This window comes from Antechinus flavipes, chromosome 5 (genome assembly GCF_016432865.1).
Source record: "Antechinus flavipes isolate AdamAnt ecotype Samford, QLD, Australia chromosome 5, AdamAnt_v2, whole genome shotgun sequence".
Lineage (NCBI taxonomy): Eukaryota > Metazoa > Chordata > Mammalia > Dasyuromorphia > Dasyuridae > Antechinus > Antechinus flavipes.
This window is the reverse complement of record NC_067402.1, coordinates 253,221,454-253,249,238: the sequence shown is the minus strand read 5'-3', so window position 1 is coordinate 253,249,238 and position 27,785 is coordinate 253,221,454. Positions and strand designations below refer to the sequence as shown.

Sequence of the window (27,785 nt, the reverse complement as noted above, 5' to 3'; positions counted from 1 at the left end):
CTTGGCTTATTCCCTGTGAAGTTTTTCTAGCACTTTAGAGCCTGTCAAGATTAAATTCTGCTAGCACAGTTTTCAAGAACCCAGAATTACCTCCACAACACATCATGATGAAGTATCAGAACAAGACTCTGTGGAGATTACACCTTATACTATGATACATTTCATATAGATAAACAATTAAAAAATATAAAAGTTAAAATAAAATTCAACAATTTTTTTCAGTTTTTTAAAAAGGGAAAAAATAATCTCTGTCCTTGGGGAATATATACTCTCTGTTGTGTTATTATTACTAATGATCTTTTTGAAAATATTAATGTTACTATGTATGATACAATCTACTATACTTCTTTGTAGTCCAAATACTTCTGACAAAGATAACAAAGAAGTTTTCCAAAACTTGTTATCATGCATGCACTACACTCTGACCTCATCACTTTATAATAGAATACAAAGCAATAATACAAATGTGAGATCAGAACCAGACTGGAAGTTTAGGAAAATACATGCTGTGATTATAATATTAGTGCATCCTTACCTTGAGAATGTATAATGTACATTAAATAATGATATGCATTTTTCCTGTTTATTTAAAAGAATACATGATGGACATTGAAGCATGTATAATAAGATAAAATTTTAAATGGTTTTAAAATTTAATTTAGCACTATTTTAAATGAAAATTTTATGTTTTAGTTTATACTTACTTCATCAAAAATAAAGTCATCTAGATCAACTTCTTCATAGTCATCCTCAAGTTCTTCATTTCTAATGGAAGCTAATGCTTTGGCCAGTTTCTTCCGTAAAAGGAAGCCTTTCCAAACTGCCTAAACAAAAATGTAAAACATGTTATATAAGGTTATAGATCAAACCCAAACCCAGATTCTCTCTGTTATATCATTAGGAAGATAAAATATCTCAGACCTTGGTTTAATAGCTCAATGATCTGTTTTTTGAACTTTATATGACATTTAAAACTACAAGATAAATTAAATGCCTGCATGTGTCTAAAGTCCTGAATACCCAGGAGACTTGTTGCTTGGTAAGCAGAATGGAATCTTAAAAACTCCTTCAACTACAAACGTTGGTCAACTAATTAATGATCTGACAAATCCTTCAGGACCTATTAAAAATGAAAAGAGAGTAATATAAAAAAATACACAAAAGCTAATTTTCAAATGATTGTGTGAAATGTAAATCTCAGGATACATCAGAAATATTAAATATTTGGAAGTGGAATATGTAAAAGTATTAAATATTTCAATACTTGAAATTATAAACCTTGTCTTTACAAATAAATCCATGGTCATTTTGAGTTCTTTAAAAAAATACACAAAATTTTAACAAAATACTACTATGGAATTTTAGATCTGGAATAGACCATAGAGATCAGCTAACCCTTTCATTTCACTATTACTATAATTCTGATTTTACTGCCTACAATTTTTCTTTCCTTAGCACATTGTAGTGGTGAGGTAATTAACTGGTCCAAAATTAAGACGACCTGGGATCCATTCTCAACCTAGAATTTCTACTTGTCCTCAAGCAAACTGCTCAATGTCTTAAATTTTTAAATAATTAAAATAATAAATTTTAAATTTTAAAATAAGAGCAGTAATACTTAACACTGCCTCTTCTCAGCGAGCTGCTGTGAAGGAAGTATTCTGTAAACCCAAAATCATGACATAAATTTGAATTTTTTTAGTCATATCTTAGTTGTTGTAATAAGGCAATTTATATCTATCTAATACAATTTTTTAAAAAATGTATTTGTATTTATTTGCAAATCCCAAATCCTAAAGAACTAAGATAGGATTCTTGAGATAACTGGAAAAGATGAATTGTTTCTAAGAGAAAACAAATTTCATGAATCTTCAAAAAGAGATGGTTAATTATGTTTAGAGAGAAGAAAAACCTGTGATTTAGCAGAAAAGCTTTATTTAAAAGCTACATCTGGCCAGGGGACAGCTGAACAGTGGATGGAATGTTTGTTTAAAGTCAGGAAAATCTGCATTCAAATATAGCCTTAGATAATAGGTTTGTGACCCTGGAAAGCATCCTACCTGCTTCAACTTCCTTATCTGTAAAATGATATGGAGAAGAAAATATGAAACTACTTTAGTATATTTGCCAAGAACACCCCAAAAGGGAGCTCAAAGAAGAAGTAAGCACATCTAATCAATGAAAAAAAATCTTTCAAACACACCTGATATGATTATCTGTCTTGGGGGGGAACAGGATGACAACACAACGTTATAAATATCTGAGGCTGGATTTGAACTCAGGTCTCCCAATTCAAGGCCAGTGTTCTATGTACTACACCATTTAGCTTTCCTACATGAGTTTCTTATTAAAGATTTCCTAAACCTTTTTAATCCAAAGGATAAATCTGAAGTCTCTAATCTAACAAGATAATGTTGAAAAATTAAAAATACATCTCTTTCTTTCCAAGTACAATTAACTTTACTTCAAAATATTATGTCTTTGATTTCAGAATTGAACTATTTCATGAGGTTTGTTACAAAGTAATAAAGAAAAACTGCATTATTATTGAGAGTCTCAGGGGAAAGGGGGCAGCTGTGTTTAGATGTAGCATTCAAGAATCTGTCTGTAATCTTAAAAGTGTACTCTCCACCCTCATATTTCCTCCCCTCACAAAAAAATAAATCTTGGCTTATTGGTGATTCACAATGATGTGAATGACAGTTGCTATAGAAGCTCTGGCCTTTTGGGTTGTTTGTAATAGAGTGTTAAGGGGATACTGAGTGATGGAGAGAAAGAAAAAAAGAGGAAAGGGAATGGAAGAGAGAAAGGGAAAGGAAGAGAGAAAGGGAGAGAAGTAGAGAAGGAAAGAAAAGTGGACAGAAAAGGGAAGGAGTGAGGAAAAGATGAGAGGAATAGAGAGGGAGAGGAGGGAGATAGTGGGAGGATGAGAGAAAAGGAGGGAAAGTGAGAGACAAGGAAAAAGAAGGGGGAGAGATTTTATAGATCTTTTCTCAGAATCATGATTTTAAAACATTTATAAAATACAATACGTAGGATTCCAAGGGCAACCAAATATTGATGAAAATAAAGATAATTTCTTTTTTGCCATTCAAGTTCCCAATCTCTCTGGAATCCATTCATTCTACCCAAGAATTTTTTTTTGTGTGTGTGTGTGTGTGTGGGGAGAGATGAACAAGTCCTTGTTCTGTATACATTCAATATCAGGTATATAAAGTGGGTTAAAGGGGCCAGCCAAAGCCAAGGTACCCCTGCTTGCATAGCCAGATGGTGACATTGTGGTACTTCTGTCCTAGTGCTGACCCACAGAAAGCAAACATAGTATTTTAGAAAATTTAAAAATTTTTAGGGCATTTTAAATTTCTGGCTATACTCTTGCTAGTTTCCTCATGGGAAAAATGACTACCTGAAATATCAGGGAATGAAAAGGTCACTTCAAGTTTGGTGAGTGACTGAATTTGAAAATATGAGTGATTCTAGGGCACCTTCCTCCTTCCTCATCGTTGTTTCTGGGTTTCTTTCAAGGCTCAGATAAAATTCCACCTTTGATAGAAGCCTTCTTATAAGAAGCCTTTCCTAATTCCCCTTTACACTAGAGCCAATTTATTTATTTCCAATTTATGCTATTTAGAACTTCTTTGTACGTAGTAGTTTATACTGTTGTCTGCCCCATCAAACAGAGAATTCCTTAAGATTTGAGATCACATTTGCCTTTCTCTTTGTATCCCTAGTGCTTAGTGGACCATCTGGCATACAGCAAGTACTTAATATATGTTTACTAATTGAATGGCATGCCACTGATAAGTTTGATGGTGATACAAGTTGTTTTTTTTTTTTTTCCCTCCTCCCCAAATAAGGCTGTTTTATCGATAAATACAATGATAGAATCAGGACATACTATTTACATGTATAAATGACAAAAGATGACACTGACCTGAATAAGTGTAGCAGCTTTCTCCCTTTTTGCATGCATGTCAGTGTTGTAACAATTTCTTTTTTTCATTTGGGTCTTCATAAGGTAATTTCGCAAAGCTCTCTGTATTATCATTGCTGCCATATTCTTTTTATCACAAAAATTGATCTGCCTTCGAATGACATATCTTTGCAAGTGGCTCTGAAGGTCTGTAGCTGCCTCACTATTAATACCAAAAACAAACAAACAAAAAACTTTTAGAAAATGAAAATAAATGCTGAAAATATTCTGTCATATTTGGAAATTTCACTTAAAGATACATATATGAATGGGTATAACAACAAATGTTAGTGTAGATTCTGTCTTTATAGATTACTCTCAATTATAAAAAGCCCTAAGGAAGTCTTGTGCTCAGTTTGCAAAATTTGTCTAAGACACAGTTCTGCTGCATTATGGCAGTGGTATAGAGTTTTCACCTTGCAAAAACAAATACTGATTTCTGGAATTTGAAAAATTAAATTAAATGTCCTACAAGAATGGTATTGACAATACTGGGTTATCAACAAGGAGATATCTGACCAGAGTGTAGATAAAGAAAGACTATACTTTACAAATGATAAAAAGTAAGACGTTTTGAGAGACCAGATTTTGTTGTAGAAATGACAAATAAAAGGTATTTAAATCTTAATGAATTTAGAAAATTAGGGAAAGCAGAACCAAGAAGAATCTCTGATATATCATAGAAAAACAGAACTTTGGAGCTAGTAAAAAAAAATCATTGGAGCTCAAATCCAACAAGAGAAGTCATCTTGTTCAACCAAAACCTAAAGCACTGGTTTCTAAACCAAAATAGAAATGTATTCTTACCATAGAATATTAACTTAGAAAAAACACAAATTAATAATATCCACATGTATTGCGTTATTTATTTTGTTAAAGATTTCCCAATTACAATTTAAGCTGGTTCCACTGGCATTATAATTCAAGGCTAATGCTTTACCTAAAACATAAATGAATTCTATAGTAGCTTCAATAAATGGTCATTGAGCTTCCAGTTGGAGGTCTTAAAGCAATTAAGAAATTACTATATTCCAAGGTAGCACATTCCATTTCTGGACAACTCTATCTAATTTGGAAGTAGTTTTTCACCATATTTGGCAATATCTCCTTTTTAACTCAAACCCACTGCTTAATTCTGATCTTTCAAGTCAAAGGATATCTACTACCATTTCCAACTAATGACAACTCAAATATATTGAAAGCAAACATTTTTTTTACCTCCCCTCTCCCAATCTCCATCAATTCTTGTCTTCAGACTAAAAATTCTCAGTTCTTTCAATTAATCTTCTCATAAAATAGTTCTAATCCATTATGAGTCAATATTTTGGTCTATATCTCATCTGGATGTCCTTTAGCTTGACAATATCGTTCTTAAAATGTAGCAATAAGAACTGAACATGACTATGTGCTGTCTGATGAGGCCAGAATATGGTGGAAATAATATTTACCTAGGTTACATGTGGCCGCTTAGGGATAGCATGGGGGCTTGATCAAAAATAGAGGATATCAGAGAAAACACATTTCCTATTTTGACAAAGTTACTAAATTGTTAATTCTGAAGACTGCCTTAGATACAGTACATTTGAAATTCAATAAAACATCTAAAAGTCTCATTGAATAATCTGTATATCCATAAGTATTTATTAAGCACCTACAATATGTCAGGAACCATGTTGGATGCTGGGGACGTAAAGGTATTGTATGAAAAAATCTCTACTTAGAAAGAGCTTACATTTGAACAGAAACAAGAAAAAATATAATCTTTAGTTCAAAAAGTCAATCACTTGGAACTTTCTCCTATAATTAATACACTTGCTATTCAATGTCCCATATCTGCAAGGGGAGGAGGAGCAGGGTGGAATTAATGAGAATGTGAAGAGGAGGTATATCAGCTCTTCTGGTGCTCAGTTTTGAGAGAGAAGATTCATGATTTCAAATTCTCTTTAGATCCCTGAAGGGAAAAAGATCTTGGGAAGAAGTGGAATGTAGAGAAGTTATCATCTCCATCACATTTCTCTCTTTCTCTGTTCGGTAATTTCAGACATGTTCAACTCTTTATGCTCCATTTAGGGCTTCTTAGCAAAGATACTAGAGTAATTTGCCATTTTCTTCCCCAGCTCATTTTAAAGATGAGGAATTTGGGCAAATAGGATTAAGTGACTTGCCACACATCTTTACTAGATTTGAGTCTAGGAAAATGAGTCTTCCTGACTTCATATTAGGACTCTAAGCTTTGGGGAATATCTCCTTGGATATTCTCTCCTCTCTTTCTTTCTCTAAGCTTTGGGGAATAAATCCCCTTGCATATTTTCTCCCTTCCCCTCCCTCTCCCTCTCTTTCGTGTGTGTGTGTGTGTATACTTACATACAACATATATATATAGATATGTATACACACACATGTATGCTATGTATATTCATCATGGATCTAATTATTATGTGGGAAAGGAATCAAGACTTTGATATATAGTTTGGGATAATACTATTCTCATTAAGAGAGATAGATCTGGTCCTTTGGTTTGAACCTAAGTGTATTTCTGTATTCTAAGACCATAACACCAAAAATGGTTAAGAACTCCTGTTTTAGATTAAATTCTATGGGAAGTTGCTACAGAATGGAAAAGCAGCTCTCAAGAAGGAAATCCTAAAGAAATAAAAGTAATGAAAATGAAAAGGGTTTGAACTGTCTGAAGAAAATGATGTGGAACTCATTACAGATTTTTAAGTCTTGTATAGAAGGTAGTAATTGTCAACTAGAGCTGACAATATGATGAATCAGATCAGGAGAAACTCAAACTCAGTGGGGGATTGGGTTTGGTTGTTGTCCTTTATTGTTCTTAAAAAGGATCAAAATCACTATGTTAGAGTCAAGTACAGTGTTGACCAAATATGGCTGACCAGAACAATAGGAGCTCAGAAGGCTCCAGCACTAGTCAGGCATAAATATTTAGAGCGGAGATGTCTTTAAATCTGTCCTTTTCACTTTTCTTTTCAGCCAATACTTTACTCAGAAGCACAAGATTTTTTCTTTGATGTGAACATACCATGCTAGGCAGTTCTTTGCCAAGTGTATCTCCTATTCAATTGATTCCAAAGTTCTTCAAAGAATCTTTGTATCACTTCTGATCTCCATGTATTTGCCTTATATGAATTCTTCATAAAATATTACCTTAAACAAATGCATGTTTGGCATTCAAAAACTGTGGCCAGTCCATGGGAATTGCACTTTCTGCAACAGAGTTTGAACACTTGACAATTTAGCTTGAGAAAGGACTTCAGTATCATGTACTTTATTTTGTCAGGTAATCGTAAACATCTTGCTAAGACAATTCAGATGGAAGGGATTTGTGGAATGGCACTGGTATATAGTCCAGGTTTCACAGGTATGCAATAATGCCCTTCCTTCATTCAATTGGTTACTGGTAAAGTATGAGAGCATTGTCCATTATCCAAAACTCAAGCAAATTTGTCATCATGAAATAGACATACAATACTGCAACCAAATTCTGACTTAATTTTTCCCAAGCCCTCATGGACTGTCAATATCAAAGGCCTTGGTCAGATATACAAATGATGTGTGCAGACATCTGTTTTGCACCTAGCCTTCGTCCTGGAGTTGTCAATAGCAAATATCACATGTCAACCATTCTTGGCCCTTCTCTGAAGTCACACTGGCTCAGGTAAGATAGCCACCTTCCAAGTGAAAGATTAGTCTATTAAGGAGGACTCTGGCAAGAATCTTGCTAGCAATAACTAAGAGAGAGACACCCCATGCCAAACACCTGTGATTGTCACAAGACAATCTATTTATTTCCTTTATCTTTATAGAGATAGACAATGGTGGCACCCTTGTTTTCCTGAGGAATAATCTCCTCTTGCCATATAACCCAAAAGATGTCAGCTTTTTTATGAACAATGAACTCATTGCTTTATAAATCTCAGCTGCAATAGAATCAGTATCAGGAATTCTGTCACAAAAGCAGAGCCTAATGGCATTCAAAACTTCAAGTTGGAAATTGAGCTAGAGGGAGATTGACTTCATAACTTGAGGTTTATGGCCAATGGTTTTAGAAATGATTAATGGTGTTCTTAATTTGGAACTATGCCCAAAGGCTATAAAATGGTGCATACTCTTTGATCCAGCAGTGTATTTACTAGGTTTACTTCCCAAAGAGATCATAAAAAAAGGTAAAAGGACACACCCACATGTGCAAAAAAGTTTATAGCAGCTCCTTTTGTAGTGGCAAGGAACTGGAAATTAAGTGGATGCCCATCATTTGGGGAATAGCTTTATGAATAAAATGAAATAATACTTTTCTATAAGAAATGATAAGCAGGGTGATTTCAGAAAAGTCTACAAAGACTTACGTGAGCTGATGGTAAGTAAAATGAGCAGAACCAAGACAACATTGTACACGGCTATAAGATTATTTATTGATCAACTGTGATGGATTTTGCTCTTTTCAACAATGAGGTAATTCAAGTCAATTCCAATAGATTTCTGATGGAATGTGCCAATCTGCATCCACACAGATAACTATGGAGATTGAATGTGGATCAAAGCATAGTATTTTCACCTGTGTTGTTTGCTTTTTCCCCCTTTTTTATGTTATTTTCCCCCTTTTATCTAATTTTTCTTGCAAAGCATGACAATATTGAAATAGAAGAATTGCACATGGTTAAAACCTATATTAAATTGCTTACTGTCTCGGGGAGGGAGAAAAATTTAGAATACAAAGTTTTGCAAAAATTAAATTTGAAAACTATCTTTGCATGTATTTGGAAAAATTAAAAAAAACTACTATTTTTAATGTGTAATAGTGCTCTTGTTGTGAACATTATTGAAAGTGTTCAGCTCATCTCTCCAGGGTCATGTCCTTATCACTAGTCAATGTGGAATTGAGGAGTTGAAATATACCAAGGTCTTTGGCCCATAACTAGTCTCTAAGACATTGTAAAAGCACTTTGTATTGTTACTATCAAACACAGAACTGAATTTCATTTACTTTCTAAGCAAGCTAAAAATCCATTATCTAAGCTTCACTTACACTTTACTTTTTATGGAATTCGATGCTGCCTTCTTAGATGAACAATGCTGCTGGACTCTGTAGAGATTTTGTTTTTTGGTTAGAATTCCTGAATTTCCTCATCATTTTTGTCAAACTAATCTTGGTTGTTTGTGGTGTTTTTAAGTGCTCTGACCCAGATGGGTAAATGCAGTACAAAAAAGTACACCATATCTTTGAAAACTGTCCATTCCTTTTCATTGCTGCTAAGTGTATTTTGGTTAAACTTTCCCTCCATATTAACAACAAATTGTTCCCATTCAGAGAAATGTTCTAGAAATCTGTTACCATTAAATCTTCTGATAGTCATCTTGCCTTAAGGCTGCCACTTTTGTTGAATGTAAATATTTAATCTGGAAAGGATAAGTCTATGATCAGCACTCTGCACCATACATAATTTTCTTCATTTTAACATTCTTTCCATCTTTTCTAACAATGACAATGTCTAGAAAATGTCAAATGTTTCTTCAAGGTTGTATCCACAAAGTTTTGTTGCATTTAAATAAATGAAAGACAGTGTTGGTGATGAAACAGCCAAGAGATGTACAAATCTTCAGTAAGAAGTGATCATGCTGAATGTTTGTGGCAGGTCTCTTTGTAGTGGCCAGAAACTGGAAAATGAATGGATGCCCATTAATTGGAGAATGGCTGAATAAATTGTGGTATATGAATATTATGGAATATTATTTTTCGGTAAGAAATGACCAACAGAATGATTTCAGAAAGGCCTGGAGAGACTTACACGAACTGATGCTGAGTGAAACAAGCAGGGCCAGGAGATCATTATATCCTTCAACAACAATATTATATGATGATCAATTCTGATGGACTTGGCCATTTTCAGCAATGAGATGAACCAAGTCAGTTCCAATGGAGCAATAATGAACTGAACCAGCTACACCCAGAGAAAGAATTCTGGGAGATGGCTAAGAACCATTACATTGAATTCCCAATCCCTATATTTTTGCCTGCCTGCATTTTGGATTTCCTTCACAGGCTAATTGTACAATATTTCAGAGTCCGATTCTTTTTGTAGAGCAAAATAACGGTTTGGTCATATATACTTATTTTGTATTTAATTTATACTTTAATATATTTAACATCTATTGGTCATCCTGCCATCTAGGGGAGGGGGTGGAGGGGAAGGAGGGGAAAAATTGGAACAAAAGGTTTGGCAACTGTCAATGCTGTAAAATTATCCATGCATATAACTTGTAAATAAAAAGTTATTTAAAAAAAAAAAAAAAAGAAGTGACTGTGTTGTTGCTGTTTCTGATTCCATTCCTCTCTGAGGACTCGCTGTCATTTCTAGTAGTTTGTGCCTACTCTAGCATTTAAGTCTCTTAGAATTATAAGCTTATCTCCCACCTTTTTGGCACATTGATGATGAGGATCTCCAGGTCTTTATAAAATTGTTCTTTGATCCCATCAAAGTTCATTATGGTAGGAGTACAGGCACTGATGATGGTGCCGCCTCTACATTTTCCTGTAGGTGGCAATCACACTGTCATGAGCCTATTTTTCACTCTACCAGCTTCATGATGCTCTCTCTTCACTATGGCCACTACAGAAAAAGTATATTCTGCTCTGACTTTTGATAAACAGGCTTTCATTTGCCAGACTTGTTTCACTCAGGGCTGCTATGTGGATGCAAAAATTGCTGAGATCTCTTAACAAGAGCTGTTTGTCTTTCAGGTCTGCTGGATTTCATATTGTCCATAAGTGTATGCACATTCCATATGCTGATGATGAGTGGAATCATCTTTGAAAAAGTTTTTGTACATTGTATGTGTATATGTACCACTGGGTGGAATCCCTGCCTGTCATAGTTAACAGGCCAGGGTAGGGTGAAGCAAATCATTCCTAGAGCACCTCTCCTAGGCTCCTTCCTCATGCCAGGAAGTACAGTCTTTTAAAAAAGACTGCTCAGCAACCAGGGTGCTGCTAAATCCTACTTGCAACTTCTGTTCAGTAAGATGATGATACTATGTCTTGGGCCACTTGTGTGCATAGTTGTGGCTACAGTTTCCAGTGTTATATGCACCTACTGCTTTGCCACCTACCTGTTACCCCCAAGACTTTAAAGTAGGTGAAAATATCAAAATGGTATGGGTGATGTCATGACAGTAGTATAGACTGAGGGAAGAAGAGAGAACTACAGTGTGGTACTTAGATCAGATGTGACCATTTGGTGTCTTCATCTTGCTTAATTGATTTTCTTTTAACTGGAGAATTCAATACAGGAGTTGATGTATGTATATAGATATGTTAGGAAATAACTATGGTATAAAAAACAAAAGAATCAAAACTTTTTAAAATGAATGGTTTTAGAAATATTGATAATGAATACTAAGGATACAAAAAGGGTTTGTTTTTGGTTTTTAGAGATATTATAAAGGAAGGAATAGTTTGATTATAATACTAAAAAAAAGGTATTTTCTCACATTTTGCTTCTACATTCTCTACCAAGAAAAATAATTTTTGGACTAGATAAGAGAGATGAGAGAACAAAAATGTTTAAGGGAGAGTTGAAACATGAAAGATATAGGGAGACAGTTAGAAATCATATAACATTCATTGAGAAGTTAAATTCAGGAGGCTCAGAGGACCTACAGGTATCATATGAATTAATGGATACAAATTGTTGGGCCACTGTCCCAGTGATTTCTGAAAGATCCTGAGAATTAGAAAGGTACCATATATCTGAAAAATGGCAAAAGCGTGTATAAAAAAAAAAAAGGAAAGAGAAAAGGATCTACAAACTATAGGTTATTAAGTCTCAACTTGGTCCTTGTGTTTCCATGATGGGAAGTGATGTAAAAAACAAGGTTAATGGGCAGGAAAATAGGGAGGAACTAAAAGTCACAATGAGAAGGGAAAATTCTAGAATTATTATATGAATAGTTGACGAACATAGAGAAATAAAAGTGGGGACCAGAAAGATCCATGGCTCCATCAAGAACAGATCATATAAGATGAACTTACTTATCTTTTTCCACAGGGTTCCTAAAATAGTTTACTTACCTATATTTTGGCAAAACATTTTGTAAAGTCACTCATGCTATTTTGTAGACAAGATGGAAAAATGTGGACAATAAATTGTATAATTAGATGGACTGAGAACTAGTGGAATGTCCAGACCTTCCAAAACTAGCCATGAATGATTCTATATCAAATTTAAAGGATGTTTCTTCTAGAAAACCCTAGGAATCTATAGGTGGATATGTGGTCTTTTACATTTCTATGAGACTTGGTTAATGGGAGAGAACATGCTTCTTAAGTTTTCAAATAATATGAAATCAGGAGGGATAGCTAACACATTATGTATAACAGCATTAAAGGCCTTTATAGGATAAAATGTTGAGCTAAAGTAAATAGAGTAAAAGGGAATAATGTAAAGAGTTATATTTGTGTTCAAAAAATCTAGTTTGCAAGTAAAAAATGGATACTAGAAAGAAACTTATTTGGCTAGATAGTTTCAGTGAATTAAGTCAGCACTATAATACAGTAACCTAACATCAAAAACAATGTAATTCTCAATTGCCTCATGTGATATACTCTTTAGTACTAAAGAAATAACTACTCTCTTCTTCTCTGTACAGATTAAAAAATATTTGGGCTTCAATTCTCAGATCAAATTTTAAAATTGAAACTGACAAGATGGATAGCTTCCAGAAGAGAATCTGATTGGTGAAAAGCCCGAGATCATGGTATGTAAGGATCAGCTGAAGGAATGGGTATGTTTGCCTGGAGAAGAGGTCTTGGGGAGACAATTCAGCTTTTTTTTACATAGAGTAATTTGAGTTCTACCGAGTCTAAAGGTAAGATGAGCAATGGGGTATAAGCTACGGAGAGCAAGTTAGGTTTGCTATAAGGGAAGACTAACAATTTTAACTGTCTACATGTGGAATGGGCTACATTTACAGGCAGCTAAATTCCATATTAACGAAGTTATTCAAGGGAATTGTAGATATATTGTAGAGTGAATTCCTGATTAGATATCAAGATTATGATAGATGATTTAGTAGAGTCCTTCCAATACTGAGATTTTATAGTAGTCCATGATTATTTTTCTTAAATCACTAATCTGTCTCTAATCTGTCCCCTCTAAATCACACTGCTTTTCCCATAAATAAGCTGCCTAATGCATAAATCTGGTCACTTTATTTCTCAGTGCAAAACTTTCATTGACTCCTAAATTAGCCTATTCAAAAAAGTACAAATTCATTTTCTTAATAGTTAAAGCTATAAATCCACCTTCAGGCTATTTTTCCAGATTTAAACTACTTCTCTTTATGAATTCTGAATTATAGGAAAACTGGAATAGTCATTATCTTCCAGTCTTGAGCTACTTTTGTCTTGCCCTTCCCTTTATATCTCCCTCTTCAACCTTCAGTAAGAAATGAACAACTGTCATGTCTACTATGAAATCATTCTCTCTCTTCAAATTTCAACTGAGTTCCTGACTTTTTCATGAGGCTTTCTTTGATTCTTCTAGCTGAAAGTTATCTTTCTTTACAAAAATTCCTTATACCATTTTGGAATTTTTTTTTTTTTACTTAATAAGATTTATACTTATTTGTGAATGTCTTATCTCCACCATTCAACTAAGTTCTTTGAAGGTGGGTATGATACTTTATTCAAAAAAATCTTGTGTTGGTACTTCATCTTAGTGTGGAGATAATTTTGAGAATTAGAAGGCAATCATGGGAAACAATCTCTGGCAGGCTCTGATACTAAAAAAAAGTTTTGTGCATGGTCTCAAGGGCAAACTGACCGGGTTTCTAGGACTAATTTAGGGTAGTAATAATAATGATGATGATCAGGATGATTTTAAGTTTTATAAATTATTTTACCTGTAACCTCATTTTACCTTCAAAGCATATGAGGAAACTAAAGCTGAAAAAGATTAAAAAGAAAAAGGCTTATTACTAGCACTCAGGCTTTTATGGAATAAATTATTTGATCATGAACCAAAACCAAAATGGACCAAATGTAAATAAAACTTGCATTCTCCCTTTCTACTTCCAAAATGATAAGTTGCATAGTAGCAGAAAGGTGTGTAGAATGTGTTAAAAATCATAGTTTTTAGGCCATCTTTAACCACTAACTGAGCAATCAGTACTCAATGTAATATCTAGGTAGAAAAACCAGTGAATTGATACACTATTAGAGAAATTAAACTACAGATATGGGGGCATTTTCACTACAAATGAAAGCAGAAGATAAAAAGAACCTGTGGTTAAATTGAAAGTGGGCTCATAGGTTTTTCTTGGAAAGAAGACTAAAGAGGAAGCTAAATTGGCTTCATGATATTTCCAAGGGTAACAGAAAAAAAAAAAAAACTTTCATGAAATACTTGATTATTTCAATTTGTGCTCACAATAAGCATAAGTAAAAGTTAAACATAAAAGCTGGAATATATGCATAACTATCTGCTGTTACATGAGGTAAAGATGTAGGTAAATTCTTATGAAGACCCTAATGAAGTGTTTCAAAGCAACTCAACATAAATCTTGGTAAGTTATTCAACATGAAAATGCTTACCATGAGGGCAAGATAATATTCTAAATCTTGAGGATACAAAGGTAAAAAAAAAAAAAAAAAAAAAAAAAAAAAAAAAAAGGAAAAAATGTTTTACTCTTTTTTCCCCCCTGAGGCAATTAGGGTTAAGTGACTTGCCCAGGGTCACATAGTTAGGAAGTATCAAGTGTCTGAGGCCAGGTTTGCCTCAGGTCCTCCTGATTTCAGGGCTGCTCTATCCACTGCACCATCTAGCTGCCCCCAAATGTTTTACCCTTAAAAAGCTTTTCCATCTCCTTAGGAAAAATTGCACATACATAGATATGTAATTATGAACTAACAAAAATAGAATAGATGAAGTAGAATAGTAGAAATCGTGTTAGATATGTTTTAGTATTGAGAAAGAATGACATTAACATCCTATAGCATATGCAGAAACCTCACAACTTCTATAAGTTTTTTTTAATCACTTAAGTAAGACATTAGATATGTTTTACATGCAAAAATGTCACCAAATATTAAATTATAGTTCAGCAAAAAAGAAATAATCAGTTACCAGTATGGGAAGTTGTTTCAGAAATGGTTTCCCAGGAGTAATCAAATCATCAACTAATGATAGTAATACTTAATGAAAAATTAAAAGATAATGAAAAGATATTGCATGATCATAACTATACCAACCTAACTTGTTTAAATAAACTATCAACTCTGAAACTTTGGAAGAAGAGACAAGAAAAATTCTGAGAACTATTGTAATTATGTTAGAAAAGTTTCACCAATACAAACATCATAAATTTTTAAAATGTAGACATTAAATCACAAATTCTTTTTTGCAACCTTGACATTAGAGCCAAGTGAAATGTAACAGACTAAAACTATCTTTCATTACAGAAAGGGAAAATAAAGCAAGTAAACTCATTTACCATTTAACCATTCATAATGTCATTCTTGATTAATAAAAATTTGATTAATAAAATATTTCTATAGCTGCAAAAAAAAAGAATATGTACAATTAAATCCAAAGGCATATTAGCATAATTCACTTGGCCCTTATTGGACTCAAATTTAATGAATAAACAGGAAAAATATTAAGTCTTCTTTGAAAAGATAGTTGGAAAGGCATTTGAATGCATTTGAATGTCCTTGGAGGGCATTTGTTTCTTCCAGTTCCTCCAAAATAACAGTTTTAAATAAACAAGAACTTAGAAGACAAATAAAAAAACACTGAGTAGCATCTAATAATTCAATTACTTATTAGCAGAATTGACTAATTAATATCCCAGATGATTAATATGGTAGAAAACAAAGCAACTGTTTTAGGCACACAGTATTTGAGAAAAAATATCAGTACTTCTCTACAAAAAACCAATGAGTACATTTCTGGTCTGATCATTTGAAATCTGTACTTGTACCAAAAAATGCTGGAAAGGTACCCCCCTTGACCAAGATCATACTATAAAATATAATCAATAGTGTGAAACTAAAAAAAAAATTACATTTGTTAATCTTACTTTTTGGCATCATTCTGAGTATGTTGTTTATCATTTTCCACTTCACTTGTAATTAATGGCTCAGTGTCAGTGCTGTTCTTGGTATGAATTTTGGTGCTTATAATGCCTTTCCTCCTCCTCTGGACTCTGTGGTCTTGATTTGTTTTCTGTATGTGCTCATGTATAGAAGATGCAATGAATCCAGAGTCACTTGTGTCAGAATCAATTTTTTGTTGAGAAGCTTTCAGAAAATCCTGTTTGCTTTTATTTACCCCATTAATGAATTCACTGTTTTGCTGTAGTCTGCTACTGGCTACTTGTTTCAAATGATCTTGCTGTTCTTCTGATAGGTTTGTTTTTGTGATACTTAAATCTTCATCTTTATGAATGATTCTGAAATCTACACGTTCATGAGCATCTCTGTACTTACTACTAAGTTTCATCAGCTCATTAAAGTAATAGCACAAGTTCTCTACAGCATCCAAAGAGTCTATGTTGCTGAAGAAAAAATAATGGAAAATATTTAGTCATAATGAGAAAATGTCACAATTTTAAATAAATTAAAGGGACACTATGATTTCCACTGATGTTAGAGATTTACTTAGGCTTGGTTGCTTTTTAATGGATCTCATTTTTCATAAAGATAAAAATATTTATTAATATACCTTTTTATTAAAGCTTTTGATTTTTCAAAACATATGCATGGGAAATTCTTCAACATCAGCCCTTGTAAAACCCTGTGTTCCAATTCCCCCGCCCCCTTTCACCATGCCTTCCCCTAGACAGCAAATTGTCCAATATATTTTAAACATGGTAGAAATATGTTAAATCCAATATATGTTTATACAACATATTTATATAATTGCCATGCTGCACAAGAAAAAAAGAGAAGCAAAATAAAATTCAAGCAAACAACAAAGAGAGTGAAAATGCTATGTTGTGAACCACACTCAGTTCCCACAGTCCTCCCTTTGTGTGTAGATGGTTCTCTTCATCACAAGATCACTGGAACTGGTTTGAATGATCTCATTGTTGAAGAGGTTCATGCCCATCAGAATTGATCACATTGATATATTTTTAAATTATTAGATGATACAATGTCCTTGACGTCTTATTATAACATTTTCCTCTGTTAGGTTTTTTTTTTTTTTTTTTTTTTTTTTTTTTTTGTACAATGAATGAGAATGAGCTAAGCCTTCACAAATGTAAGCATCAGATGCAGATAGAAAGCCTATGAGGATTACCACTGCTAAATCGGGAGAAGCTATTTATGAAATAAACTTGCAAGTGCTTCCAACATTGGATCTTGCCATGCAAAATATTTTTATTGGACTTTTAAACAAAGGAGTGATGTTATGGGAAAGGTTTTTTCTCCATTTTTCACTTGAAAGAGAATTCACTTGAAAAAAGAATTCAAATACTTTATACAACATTAAGCTTACAAATTTAAACTAAGGTAAAATTACTAGATCAATTTTGTTTTAAAATTTTCTCAGTTTATAGTCAAATGTCACATGTCACCCATCAATTATTAGGTCCTTGGCACAAGATGGCTTATATTAATTATGATGTTTCTAACCATAGGAGGAAGAAAAAAAGGGATAAGGAGAATTATAGCATATCAGATATAGTTATGGCATTGGATATTATCAGGAGCTTAGTAAACAAAAATAAGAGATGTTATGTACTGCTATTTTCTAAATAACATAATTCATCCTAACTGCAACCACTAAAAATTATTCATGTAAAAAGGCTTTTTGTGAATTTCAATGCTGTATAAAAAGTCATGTTTACCTGTAAAAAAGTATAAATATACATATATGATTGTTAATATATGTATGTGTGCACAACTATATATTGGAGATTATTTCTTATAGTTATATCTTTTTAGTTCAGTTTAGTTATAGTTAGAAGCCATAGTTCATAATAGAATGATACATTTGTCTTTAAGTATAAATTATAACAAAAGTATTATTTTAAAATCATACTTTGGTTTGTTTTCTTTGAATTTTAAAATCTGTATGATACTAAACCATCATCAATTCTTTGGCACAGTATATGTCTGAAGATAGTAATAGCACATGCAAAATGATGACTAGTAAATAGTGATGTTTTTTTCAATCTGATTTTACTAAAGATTAAATATCAGTTAAATGAATCAAATATTAAACTCTCTTTTTTCCTAGGCTCTGTCTCAGAAGTAAATCCTGAAACTCATTTAAAGAAAAAAGAATCCTGAGTCAAAATTACTAGACAACTAAACAATATAGTAGATAATAGTTCTGGACTTGGAGTCAAAGAAGACCTGAATTCAAAATCTACTCAGAGATAATAACAATGTGACTATAGACAAGTCATTTAACTTTTTATCAGTTTCAATTTCCTCATTTGTAAAAGAGGTAGTTGGGAGAATCAAATAATATACAAAGTATAATAACATTTTGAAAATCTTAAAACATTATTATTATTATTGCTTGTGGTAGTGCTTTGTTACTTATATTATTACTGTTAACACTACACGACTTAAATTTTCAGTTCTACTAGAGTTCCTATATCTTTAAAAATGTTTATATTAACTAAATATAAATGGAAGAGTAGTAAGACAAAACAAAAATAATAGGCCACAATCTCAATTTTTTATTGAAGGAATCATGAAATTCTTAAATCCAAAATAAAAAATCAATGTCCATATTTTAGATCTTGTAAGCATAAATAAAAAATATATTTTATCTTTTAATAAAGAAAAAGTAAGCAAAATAAGCAATCATAGAAACAATTGTTTATTCAGTTGTCATGGATAAATGGAAAATTTCCCTTAGGAAATTAAAAATGTAGGTGGGAGCTATTTTTAATAGTTATTCATTCTAATACTGACTCTGACCATAAGTACTCGGTAGTTGTCAATTCTTATTCTTAAGGGAAAATGCAATCCATATATTACATTCAGACTCTCCTATTCTGTTTTATCAAATTCTTTCCTTTCTCTTCAGCAAGCAGGAAAGTAAAATCAGAACTGAAATTTTCAGGCCCAAACTGATAATTCAATAAAGCAATCAGCTATTTGAATCAGACTGCTTTCTCATGATGTATATTAACAAATCAGAAAACTCAAAGTTAACAGATTAGAGTACTTATTTGCATATGTGAACAATCTGTTGCTAACTTTATGAAATAAACATATGGATTGCAATAGTGGAGCAGAAAAGGAGTGGGAAGCTTTCAGAGATGGGGTGCACGGTATTACATTTACTCATCTGGGCCAGAACATTTGCAAACATCAAGATTGGTTTGATGAAAATGATGGGGAAATTCAAAAACTATTAAATGAAAAATGAGAATTCCACAGGGTTTACCAGCAGGATAATTCTTTTTTTTCCCCCTAAGCGTTTAATTCCATCCAAAATATAGTATAATGAAAGCTTAGAGAGAGATGCAATTTTCTTGGCTCAGTAAAGAAGCAGATGAGATTCAATTTTATGCTGAGAGGAAGCATCCAAAGTGCTTCTATGATTCCCTGAAAGCTATTTATAGATAAAAGACCTATGGCACATCTTAGCTATCCAGTGCTGATAGAATTATACTGATCAGTCCTAAGGACATAATCCTAAAGAGATGGGCTGAACATCTCCATTTACCACTGTGTATCCTCAGGTTGAAATCAACCCCTCTCTAGCCAAACTTCCAACAGAAGAAGAGATTTTTTTTCAATATCATTAAGCTCCTATTTTGTAGCAAAGAATCTAATTCTGAGTTCATTTCAGAAAGATCTACAAGATAGAGTGTATCCCTTACACATACAAAATCTGAGAGCTTTGGATTATTATGGCAAGAGATTATTGTTCCCCAGGAATCAAATGTGGTGTTCTCTTCTTTTGTATGATATAATGGTTCTCTCTGGGAGCAGGTTTCTTGGGGAGGTTTCCTGGAGGCAGCCTTAGTTTCAGTTCAGATCAATAATCACTTCAAATGAAGCCAGGAGTTAAAGTAGTTCTTTATTATTTCTTCCAAAATAGCCCGGTTGTGGTGATTTTCTTCTTTAATATATAATATAATGATGGTTCTCTCTGGGTGAGAGCAGGTTTCTTGGGGAGATTTTTCTGGAGGCAGCCTTAGTTGCAGTTCATATCAATAATTACCCCAAATGCAGCCAGGTGATAAAAGTTCAGATCATTTATTATTTCCAATATAGCCTAGTTAAGCTTAGAGGCCTATCTCTCGGCTTGGTTCCAAGAGCTCCCTCTGAATGTCTCCAAATCCAAAGGTGACTTGTCCTTCAGTCCTCCAGCCAGCCAAGTGGAAAATGGAATGAATCTTTCTCTCCTCACAGAGAGGGCTTCTAGCTCTCTAACCCGAAGTAACTAACTCATCTGAAGCTAAGAGCCTCTTTATATATGATCTCCCAAAGATTGACTCCTCCTTCTGGAGAAACACCCAAGGGAGGTGTGAATTCATAAAATTACAAAGTTTACTTTGTGAATCTCCCATACTTGTGAACTCCAATGAGTAAAGGTGTGAACACAAGTGTTGTATCAATTAGTTCTACTTAGTACCTTGTTTCAGGTTCTGGCCCAAAATATCAACTCTAATGAGTTAGCTGTTTGTAAAGATTCCAACACCCAGTAAGCTTTCCTTGGTTCCGAGAGCTCTTGTTGCTAGTCCTTTAATTCTTCCAGCTTCTGCCTATCTCCAACTGACCTCTCACTCTGTCAATCTTCCAAACTGACTGACTTGAGCTTTTTTTGGTTCTGAAAGCTCTCGTTGCTAGTCTTTTGCCTCTGCCAGCTTCTGCCTCTAGCTCAACTCTGACTCCTGGAAATCTTCGGTACTAACTGACTTCACTAACTCAGCTCCTTTTTATGCTCTTTTATAAGTATGAACTCAAAGGTTGACTCCTCCGAGAGTGAGATTATGGGAGGTGTGAATTCACAAAGTTACAAAGTTAACTGTGTATCTCCTGTACTTGTGAACTCCAATGTGTGAGTTCATGTGTGAATTCTCAAAGGTGTAAACTCAAGCATAGTTTCTACCAATTCCAATGAGTTATCACTAGGATTCTAACAATCAAGGATGCCTCCACTGTTCATCTCTATGAAGGAAAAGGAATTCAATTGTTCTGTGACAAACACTGAAGGATCTTTCAGTCATGGGGGTAGGAGGGGTGGGGGTGGGGGCAAGATTCTTGCCAAAGTTCTCCTCAATAGGCTAATTCTTCACCCAGAAGATGGTCTTCGTGGTTTCAGAAAGGTCCAAAGAAGAGTTGACATGGTGTTTGCTTCAACACACACTTTTAATTAAGGCCTTTAATACTATCCATCATGAAAGACTTGTAGAAGATCATGAGGAAAATGGGCTACCTAAAGAAGTTCATCAGAACTGTACAGTATTTCATGATGTCATGTTTACACAGGTTCTGGATAATGTTCATATGCTTTCCCAATCACCAATGGAATAAAACATAGCTGTGTGCTTGCTCCCATGCTTTTTTACACAATATTTTCAGCAGCACTGTGAGATGCTTACAATGAGGGCAAAAACAGAATTAAGGTCAACTACCACAATGATGGTAATTTATTTTGAAAAGCCAAATGGAATGGTATGTCACTTTTTGTTCATAGATAACTGTAATATTACTAAATATTTAATTGGATTAAATAAAAATATTTCCTACAGAAATATACTAAAATTCTGTTAGTGCTTTTGAAACTCCTGTTATCCGGTTCTCAATATAAATCCAGAATGTACAACTATAAATTTCTATTATTTTGATATAGCATTTTTATTTCAAGATCTCTCCAAGTGAATATATACTATATTTCAAAGAACAGATCTAAAAGTTATCTGACATCCTGCAGTTTTACTGAGAATTTTTCAAAGGTGTTATACTCAAGCAGGATGTTACAATTAAATTAGAACATTTGTTATAAAACTGCATTAATAATTTGGAACTATGCTCAAAAAGTTATCAAACCGTGCATACCCTTTGATCCAGCAGTGTTTCTACGGGGCTTATACTCCAAAGAGATACTAAAGAAGGGAAAGGGACCTGTATGTGCCAAAAAGTTTGTGGCAGCCCTGTTTGTAGTGGCTAGAAGCTGGAAAATGAATGGATGCCCATCAACTGGAGAATGGTTGAGTAAATTGTGGTATATGAATGTTATGAAATATTATTATTCTGTAAGAAATGACCAGCAGGATGAATACAGAGAGGCTTGGAGAGACTTACATGAACTGATGCTAAGTGAAATGAGCAGAACCAGGAGATCATTATATACCTCAACAATGATACTGTTTGAGGATATATTCTGATGGAAGTGGATCTCTTCGATAAAGAGAGCTAATTCAGTTTCAATTGATCAAGGATGGACAGAAGCAGCTACACCCAAAGAAAGAACACGGGGAAATGAATATAAACTGCTTGCATTTTTGCTTTTCTTCCCAGGTTATTTCTACCTTCTGAATACAATTCTCCCTGTGCAACAAGAGAACTGTTTGATTCTGCACACATATATTGTATCTAGGATATACTGTAACCTATTTAACATGTAAAGGACTGCTTGCCATCTGGGGAAGGGGGTGGAGGGAGGGAGGGGAAAAATCGCAACAGAAGTGAGTGCAAGGGATAATGCTGTAAAAAATTACCCTGTTCTTTAACAAAGAGACCTAACTGAGTTTTAATTGATAAATGATGGACAGAAGCAGCTACACCCAAAGAAAAAACACTGGGAAACGAATATGAACTATTTGCATTTTTGATTTTCTTCCCGGTTATTTTTACCTTCTGAATCCAAATCTCCCTGTGCAACAAGAGAACTGTTCGGTTCTGCAAACATATATTGTATCTAGGATATACTGCAACATATGTAACATATATAGGACTGCTTGCCATCTAGGGGAGAGGGTGGAGGGAGAGAGGGGAAAAATTGGAACAGAAGCGAGTGCAAGGGATAATGTTGTAAAAAATTACCCTGGCATGGATTCTGTCAATATAAAGTTATTATTAAATAAAATAAAATAAAAATTAAAAAAAAATCACCAAAAACAAACAAACAAACAAATAAACAAATAAACAAGTAAATAAGTAAATAAATAAATAAATAAATAAATAAATTACCCTGGCATGGGTTCTGTCAATAAAAAAGTTAAAAAAAACTGCATTAATATTTTCATTATGTTAAAATTTGATTACGTACCTTTTTTCAATGACGTATTTTTTTAAAATTAAATTAAATTTCTGGGTCTGGGTCTGACAAAAAGCTGAAAAACTGCCTGGTTCTGGAACATTGAATTCATGATTAGATGAATCAGATGTTAGTGTTTCACCATTAAGAATTTTTAGAGCAGGTAAGATTTCAAGTATAGACTGCCTAAAGAAAAAACACAAAAATTAAACATTAATTTTACAAAAATGGGTGAACTTTTCAAAAAAAACTACAGCTGTATATACTTAGTTATACAATATAAATTTGGATTGAACTTTATTTGTGGAAAGTTTTGATTGGTACGGCTTCCTTTCCATATTATTACCATAAATATGATGCAGATAATCCTATTAAAATTTTAGTTTGATTCAGCACATATTAGTGACCAAGTTTAGTATATTCAAAGTACTATGATGGGCTCTGAGGGAATTCAAAGACACACATGAAATAGCCTCTGTCCACAAGAAGCTTATATTTGAAATTGTTCCTTTTAGAGTTTAATAGATTTTAAAGTTGAAAAAGCTTTTTCATATTACTTTATAATTCAGTTTTAAATAGTTAAAGGCACAGTCAAGAAACACACAGAATCAGCAGCATGATAGGATTATGCCAATAAGAGTACTCCCCATAAAAAGCAGATTATTAAAGTACTAAAGTAATGGTTAAATACACTATACTCATCAAACCTAGGGAAAAATATAAGCAAATTAACAATGTGGAACTTTGGCAGGAGTGCCAGGGGAACCAGGGATTCAGATCTAGTTCAGCACCTCCTGTATCTTAAATCTTCTAGCTCCTAATCAATTAGATTTTTTTTTTGTCATCATACCATAATGATTCCTTTATTTTTTCCCCAAAATTCCATATACTATATTGTGCCCAGGCAGAGAACTATCTACGTCTGATACTGTTGTAACTAGGACCTCACAGGTTAATCTCCCATTTTACAAATGACATTTGAATAGCATGCAAAACGGATGTCCCATCATTGAACTCAAATTGACAACTTATTGACAGCTGCTCACTAATGAAACAAATTTATGCTGTGAGAGTTTTAGAGAGCACTGGGAACAAGGCCATAGGAAAGTGAATGCTTGTCTTCTATGACTCTTCTGAAATAGAAAACATTTGGGCAAAACACTTAACTAGCTTGATCCTTAGTTTACTTATATGAAAACAAATTGTCTCTGAGGTAAAATCCAACTCTAGATATAGGATCCTGTGAACCTTAAAATTCTTTCTAATTGCTTAGTGATTTGAAAAAAGAAATAAAAAAGGGAGAAGCAGAAAAGAAAAAAATGAAACCAGACCAATTGCTATGATAGTCTATGCAGAAATGGCTGTCCTCAGCTGGTGTTGAAATTGTGGTTATTCATCATTTATTTGGAAGAGGACTAATGACATCACAAGTTATATTTTATATGTGAAATGAGGCAGATCTGAACAAAATTGTCAGCAGTTTCAGAAAAGCCTGGAAAGACTTACATGAACTGAAACAGAGTGAAGTTAAGTAAGCAAAATCAGAAGAACATTGTACACAGTAACAGCAAGATTATGTGATCAATTCTAATAGACTTAGCTCTTCTCAGCAATACAGTGATCTAAGATAATTCCAATGGACTTGAGATAGAAAATGCCATCCACATTGAGAGAGAACTATAGAGACTAAATATAGATCAAAATATACTATTTCAATTTTTTTTAATTGTTTGCTTTTTCTTATAGTTTTTTCTCCTTTTGGTCTGATTTTTCTTTCACAACATGACAAATAATGGAAATATGTTTAAAATGATTATACATGTATAATGTATATCAAGCTGCTTGCTGTTTTGAGAGAAAGGGGGGGAATAGATGAAAAGATAAAGAGCAAGAGAAAAAAAATTGGAATTCTAAATCTTACAAAAATGAATGTTGAAAATGATTTTTACCTGTAATTGGAAAAACAAAAATACTATTGAGAAAAATAATTCAAAACCAAAGCTGTCAACTTCACTCTCTCCTCCAGAGTCACTGAAGTACAATGGCAAGACAAAAATCAAGACCAGTGGTGATGAACCAGGGTGCAGTGAATAACCATGACTTTTCTAAATAAAGGTCCTTCCTAGGTCTCCATTTGTTTGAGGCACTATCGGCCATAAAGGATCAAGATTGCTAATCAATGAATTTCAAAGTTAGAAGATACCATAGGTGTATTTCAACCTGTACCTGAGGAAAAAAATTCCATTGATATTATATCTGAAAAAGATGTCATATAACCTTTTTTTGAATACTCCTTCTTGTCGGTTCAGTTGTTTTCAGACAGATCTAATTCTTTGTGACACCATTTGGAATTTTCCTGGCAAAGATCCTAGAGTGGTTTGCTATTTCTTTCAGATTTACAGGTTTACAGATGAGGAAACTGGGACAAACAGGCTTAAGTGCCTTGCCCAGGGTCACATACCTAGTAAGTATCTGAGTCTATATTCAAATTCAAGATGAGTTTTCCTGACTTTAGGCCCAGCCTTTTATCCACTGGGCTATCTAGCTGCCTAGTGTATAGATAAGGAAACTTAATCTTCCTAGATACCTAGTAGAGTTTTGGAGGGTTCTAATTTTTAGATTAAGCCTAAATTTCTGCTTTTCCAATTTCTATGCATTCTTTCTAAGGGTTCTATCCACTCAGGTCAAGTGATACAAGTCTAATGTTTCCTCCATGTGACAATTCAAGTCTTGAAGACAACTGTCATGGCTCCTGAATCTTTTATATGCTCACTATACCTCCAGGGCCTTCAACCACTCAATCAGCAGGTAATAACTAAGTACCTAGTATATGCCAGGCATTGTGCTACAAATCAAACAGCCTCTTCTCTTAAGGAGCTGACATTCTATCAGGGGACACAAAATGTACATATAGGACATAATATAATATGATGTGATCTTGGAACCTTCACTCTCCTGATTGCTCAGTAAATTAAGGGTATGTTTTTCTCTTCAGTTACAAATGTCAGCATAGAACTAGATCATATAAATTCACTGCTTACATGTGGTATCAAAACTATTAAAAGTCTCTCAACATGTGCCAAAGAAACTTTTCTTTGGATAATGCCCCCAAAGCAATAGCCAAAACAAATAATGAAAAACCTCAATTGCTTTGAAGATTAGGACGTGTTGTTTAATTATGTTTTCTAATTTACAGGTAAATTAGAAATCAGATTAAAAATGACTTTGTTAAAAGGAGATGCTAATCATAGAAAAAGCAAAACTCTTGAGACTTTAGGGAAGGAAAATAGAGAGTATGAATAAATCAGAGGGAAAGGCTTGCCTTGAAAAAAAAATATTGAGGAATAGGGTCTTGCAGGAAAATATTAAAAATAAGTATTCCTAAATAAAGGTGTTTGTGTGAGCCTGTCCTTAAGTCTTTTTATGATATTTCATTTCAGTATGATTCTTTATTCTAGAGGACAAGTTAATTATGGAGCACAAGTTTTAATAAAGTACTACACCAAGATGGAAAGGTTTTGAGTAAGGATGCAGAAATGGACTTTTGTCATTTAAAGACAAATCTCACTTAATGCAAAGGCTTTTACTATCAGTTTGCCCAGAGGGTGATGAAATTTTCAGTAATAACAACTCTTTTTCCCATTATAAAGTCTATAATACATACAACTAAGATATAACTTGTAATATTCACCAGTTTCAAGGAAACACCACCAGTGAGGAAATCATAGATCCATGAAGAATATGATAATTCTAGAAGTAGACCAGAAAGCTGGGGTAAAAGATTCTAAAAAAAAAAAAAAAATCTAAAAAGAGATTCTGAAAAGAGCCTTAGAGAATACCTAATCACCCCCTTTATTTTATGGAAGTGGAACCAAGTCCAGAAAAGTAAAGAGTAACTTGCCAACAGTCACACAGGTAACAAGTAAAACTATGACCAAGTAAGAAGCAAATGGAAAATTATGTATAAATCTAAAAAAAACAAACAGCTTAGGGCTCTCTCAGGCCTTAATCACACTGGGTCATTTGGGGAAAGCCCTACTTGAGAACTGTGGAGCTCCATTAGAAGTGTTTCACTTCTATACTTAGATATTTGCAAGTTCATAATTACAGACATCAAAAAGCTGTTTAAGAATTTGGACACTTGGTGTTTCCAGGCTAACAGTGAAAACTTTGCATACTTACACTGCTGTCCACACCCACTGTAATGCTTTAAATTGACAGAGGAAGAGAAAAGGAAGTACATATATCCAGGTGAGGAGAGGGAGTAGATATATTCAGGAGAGGGAAGGAAGTATATTTATATTTATATATATATATATGTATATGTGTATATATATACATATATATATATATGTATGTATATATATACACATATCCAGAATCCTCTACCATTCATCTATTCCCCATCACTGATTGGCTATCAGCCAGCATTAGACAATGACATTATGACAACCACCAGCTCAGCATGACCTAATTAATGGTGAATGACACCCCAGCCAGTCAAAAAGATAAAAGCTATTAACAGCTAACTTGTTTATAGTGCTTACTGTGTGTTA

The 27,785-nt window shown here is 33.5% G+C and overlaps 1 protein-coding gene across 9 annotated transcripts in view; it reads right to left on the bottom strand.

Annotated features, from left to right (window-relative positions):
- Positions 1-27,785, bottom strand: part of LRRIQ1 (leucine rich repeats and IQ motif containing 1) — a 323,563-nt gene that overhangs the window by 157,904 nt on the left and 137,874 nt on the right. For 7 of the 9 annotated variants that reach the window (XM_051963292.1, XM_051963295.1, XM_051963293.1 and 4 more), the window contains 4 exons: positions 23,242-23,415; positions 16,073-16,549; positions 3,935-4,136; positions 705-824 (listed from right to left, as the gene is read on the bottom strand). In XM_051963292.1, the coding sequence (XP_051819252.1) occupies positions 705-824; positions 3,935-4,136; positions 16,073-16,549; positions 23,242-23,415 (973 nt within the window). Of the gene's footprint in view, positions 1-704; positions 825-3,934; positions 4,137-9,576; positions 9,650-16,072; positions 16,550-23,241; positions 23,416-27,785 lie in introns of those variants that run through there. The other 2 variants (XR_007947886.1, XM_051963299.1) reach the window with 2 other exon arrangements.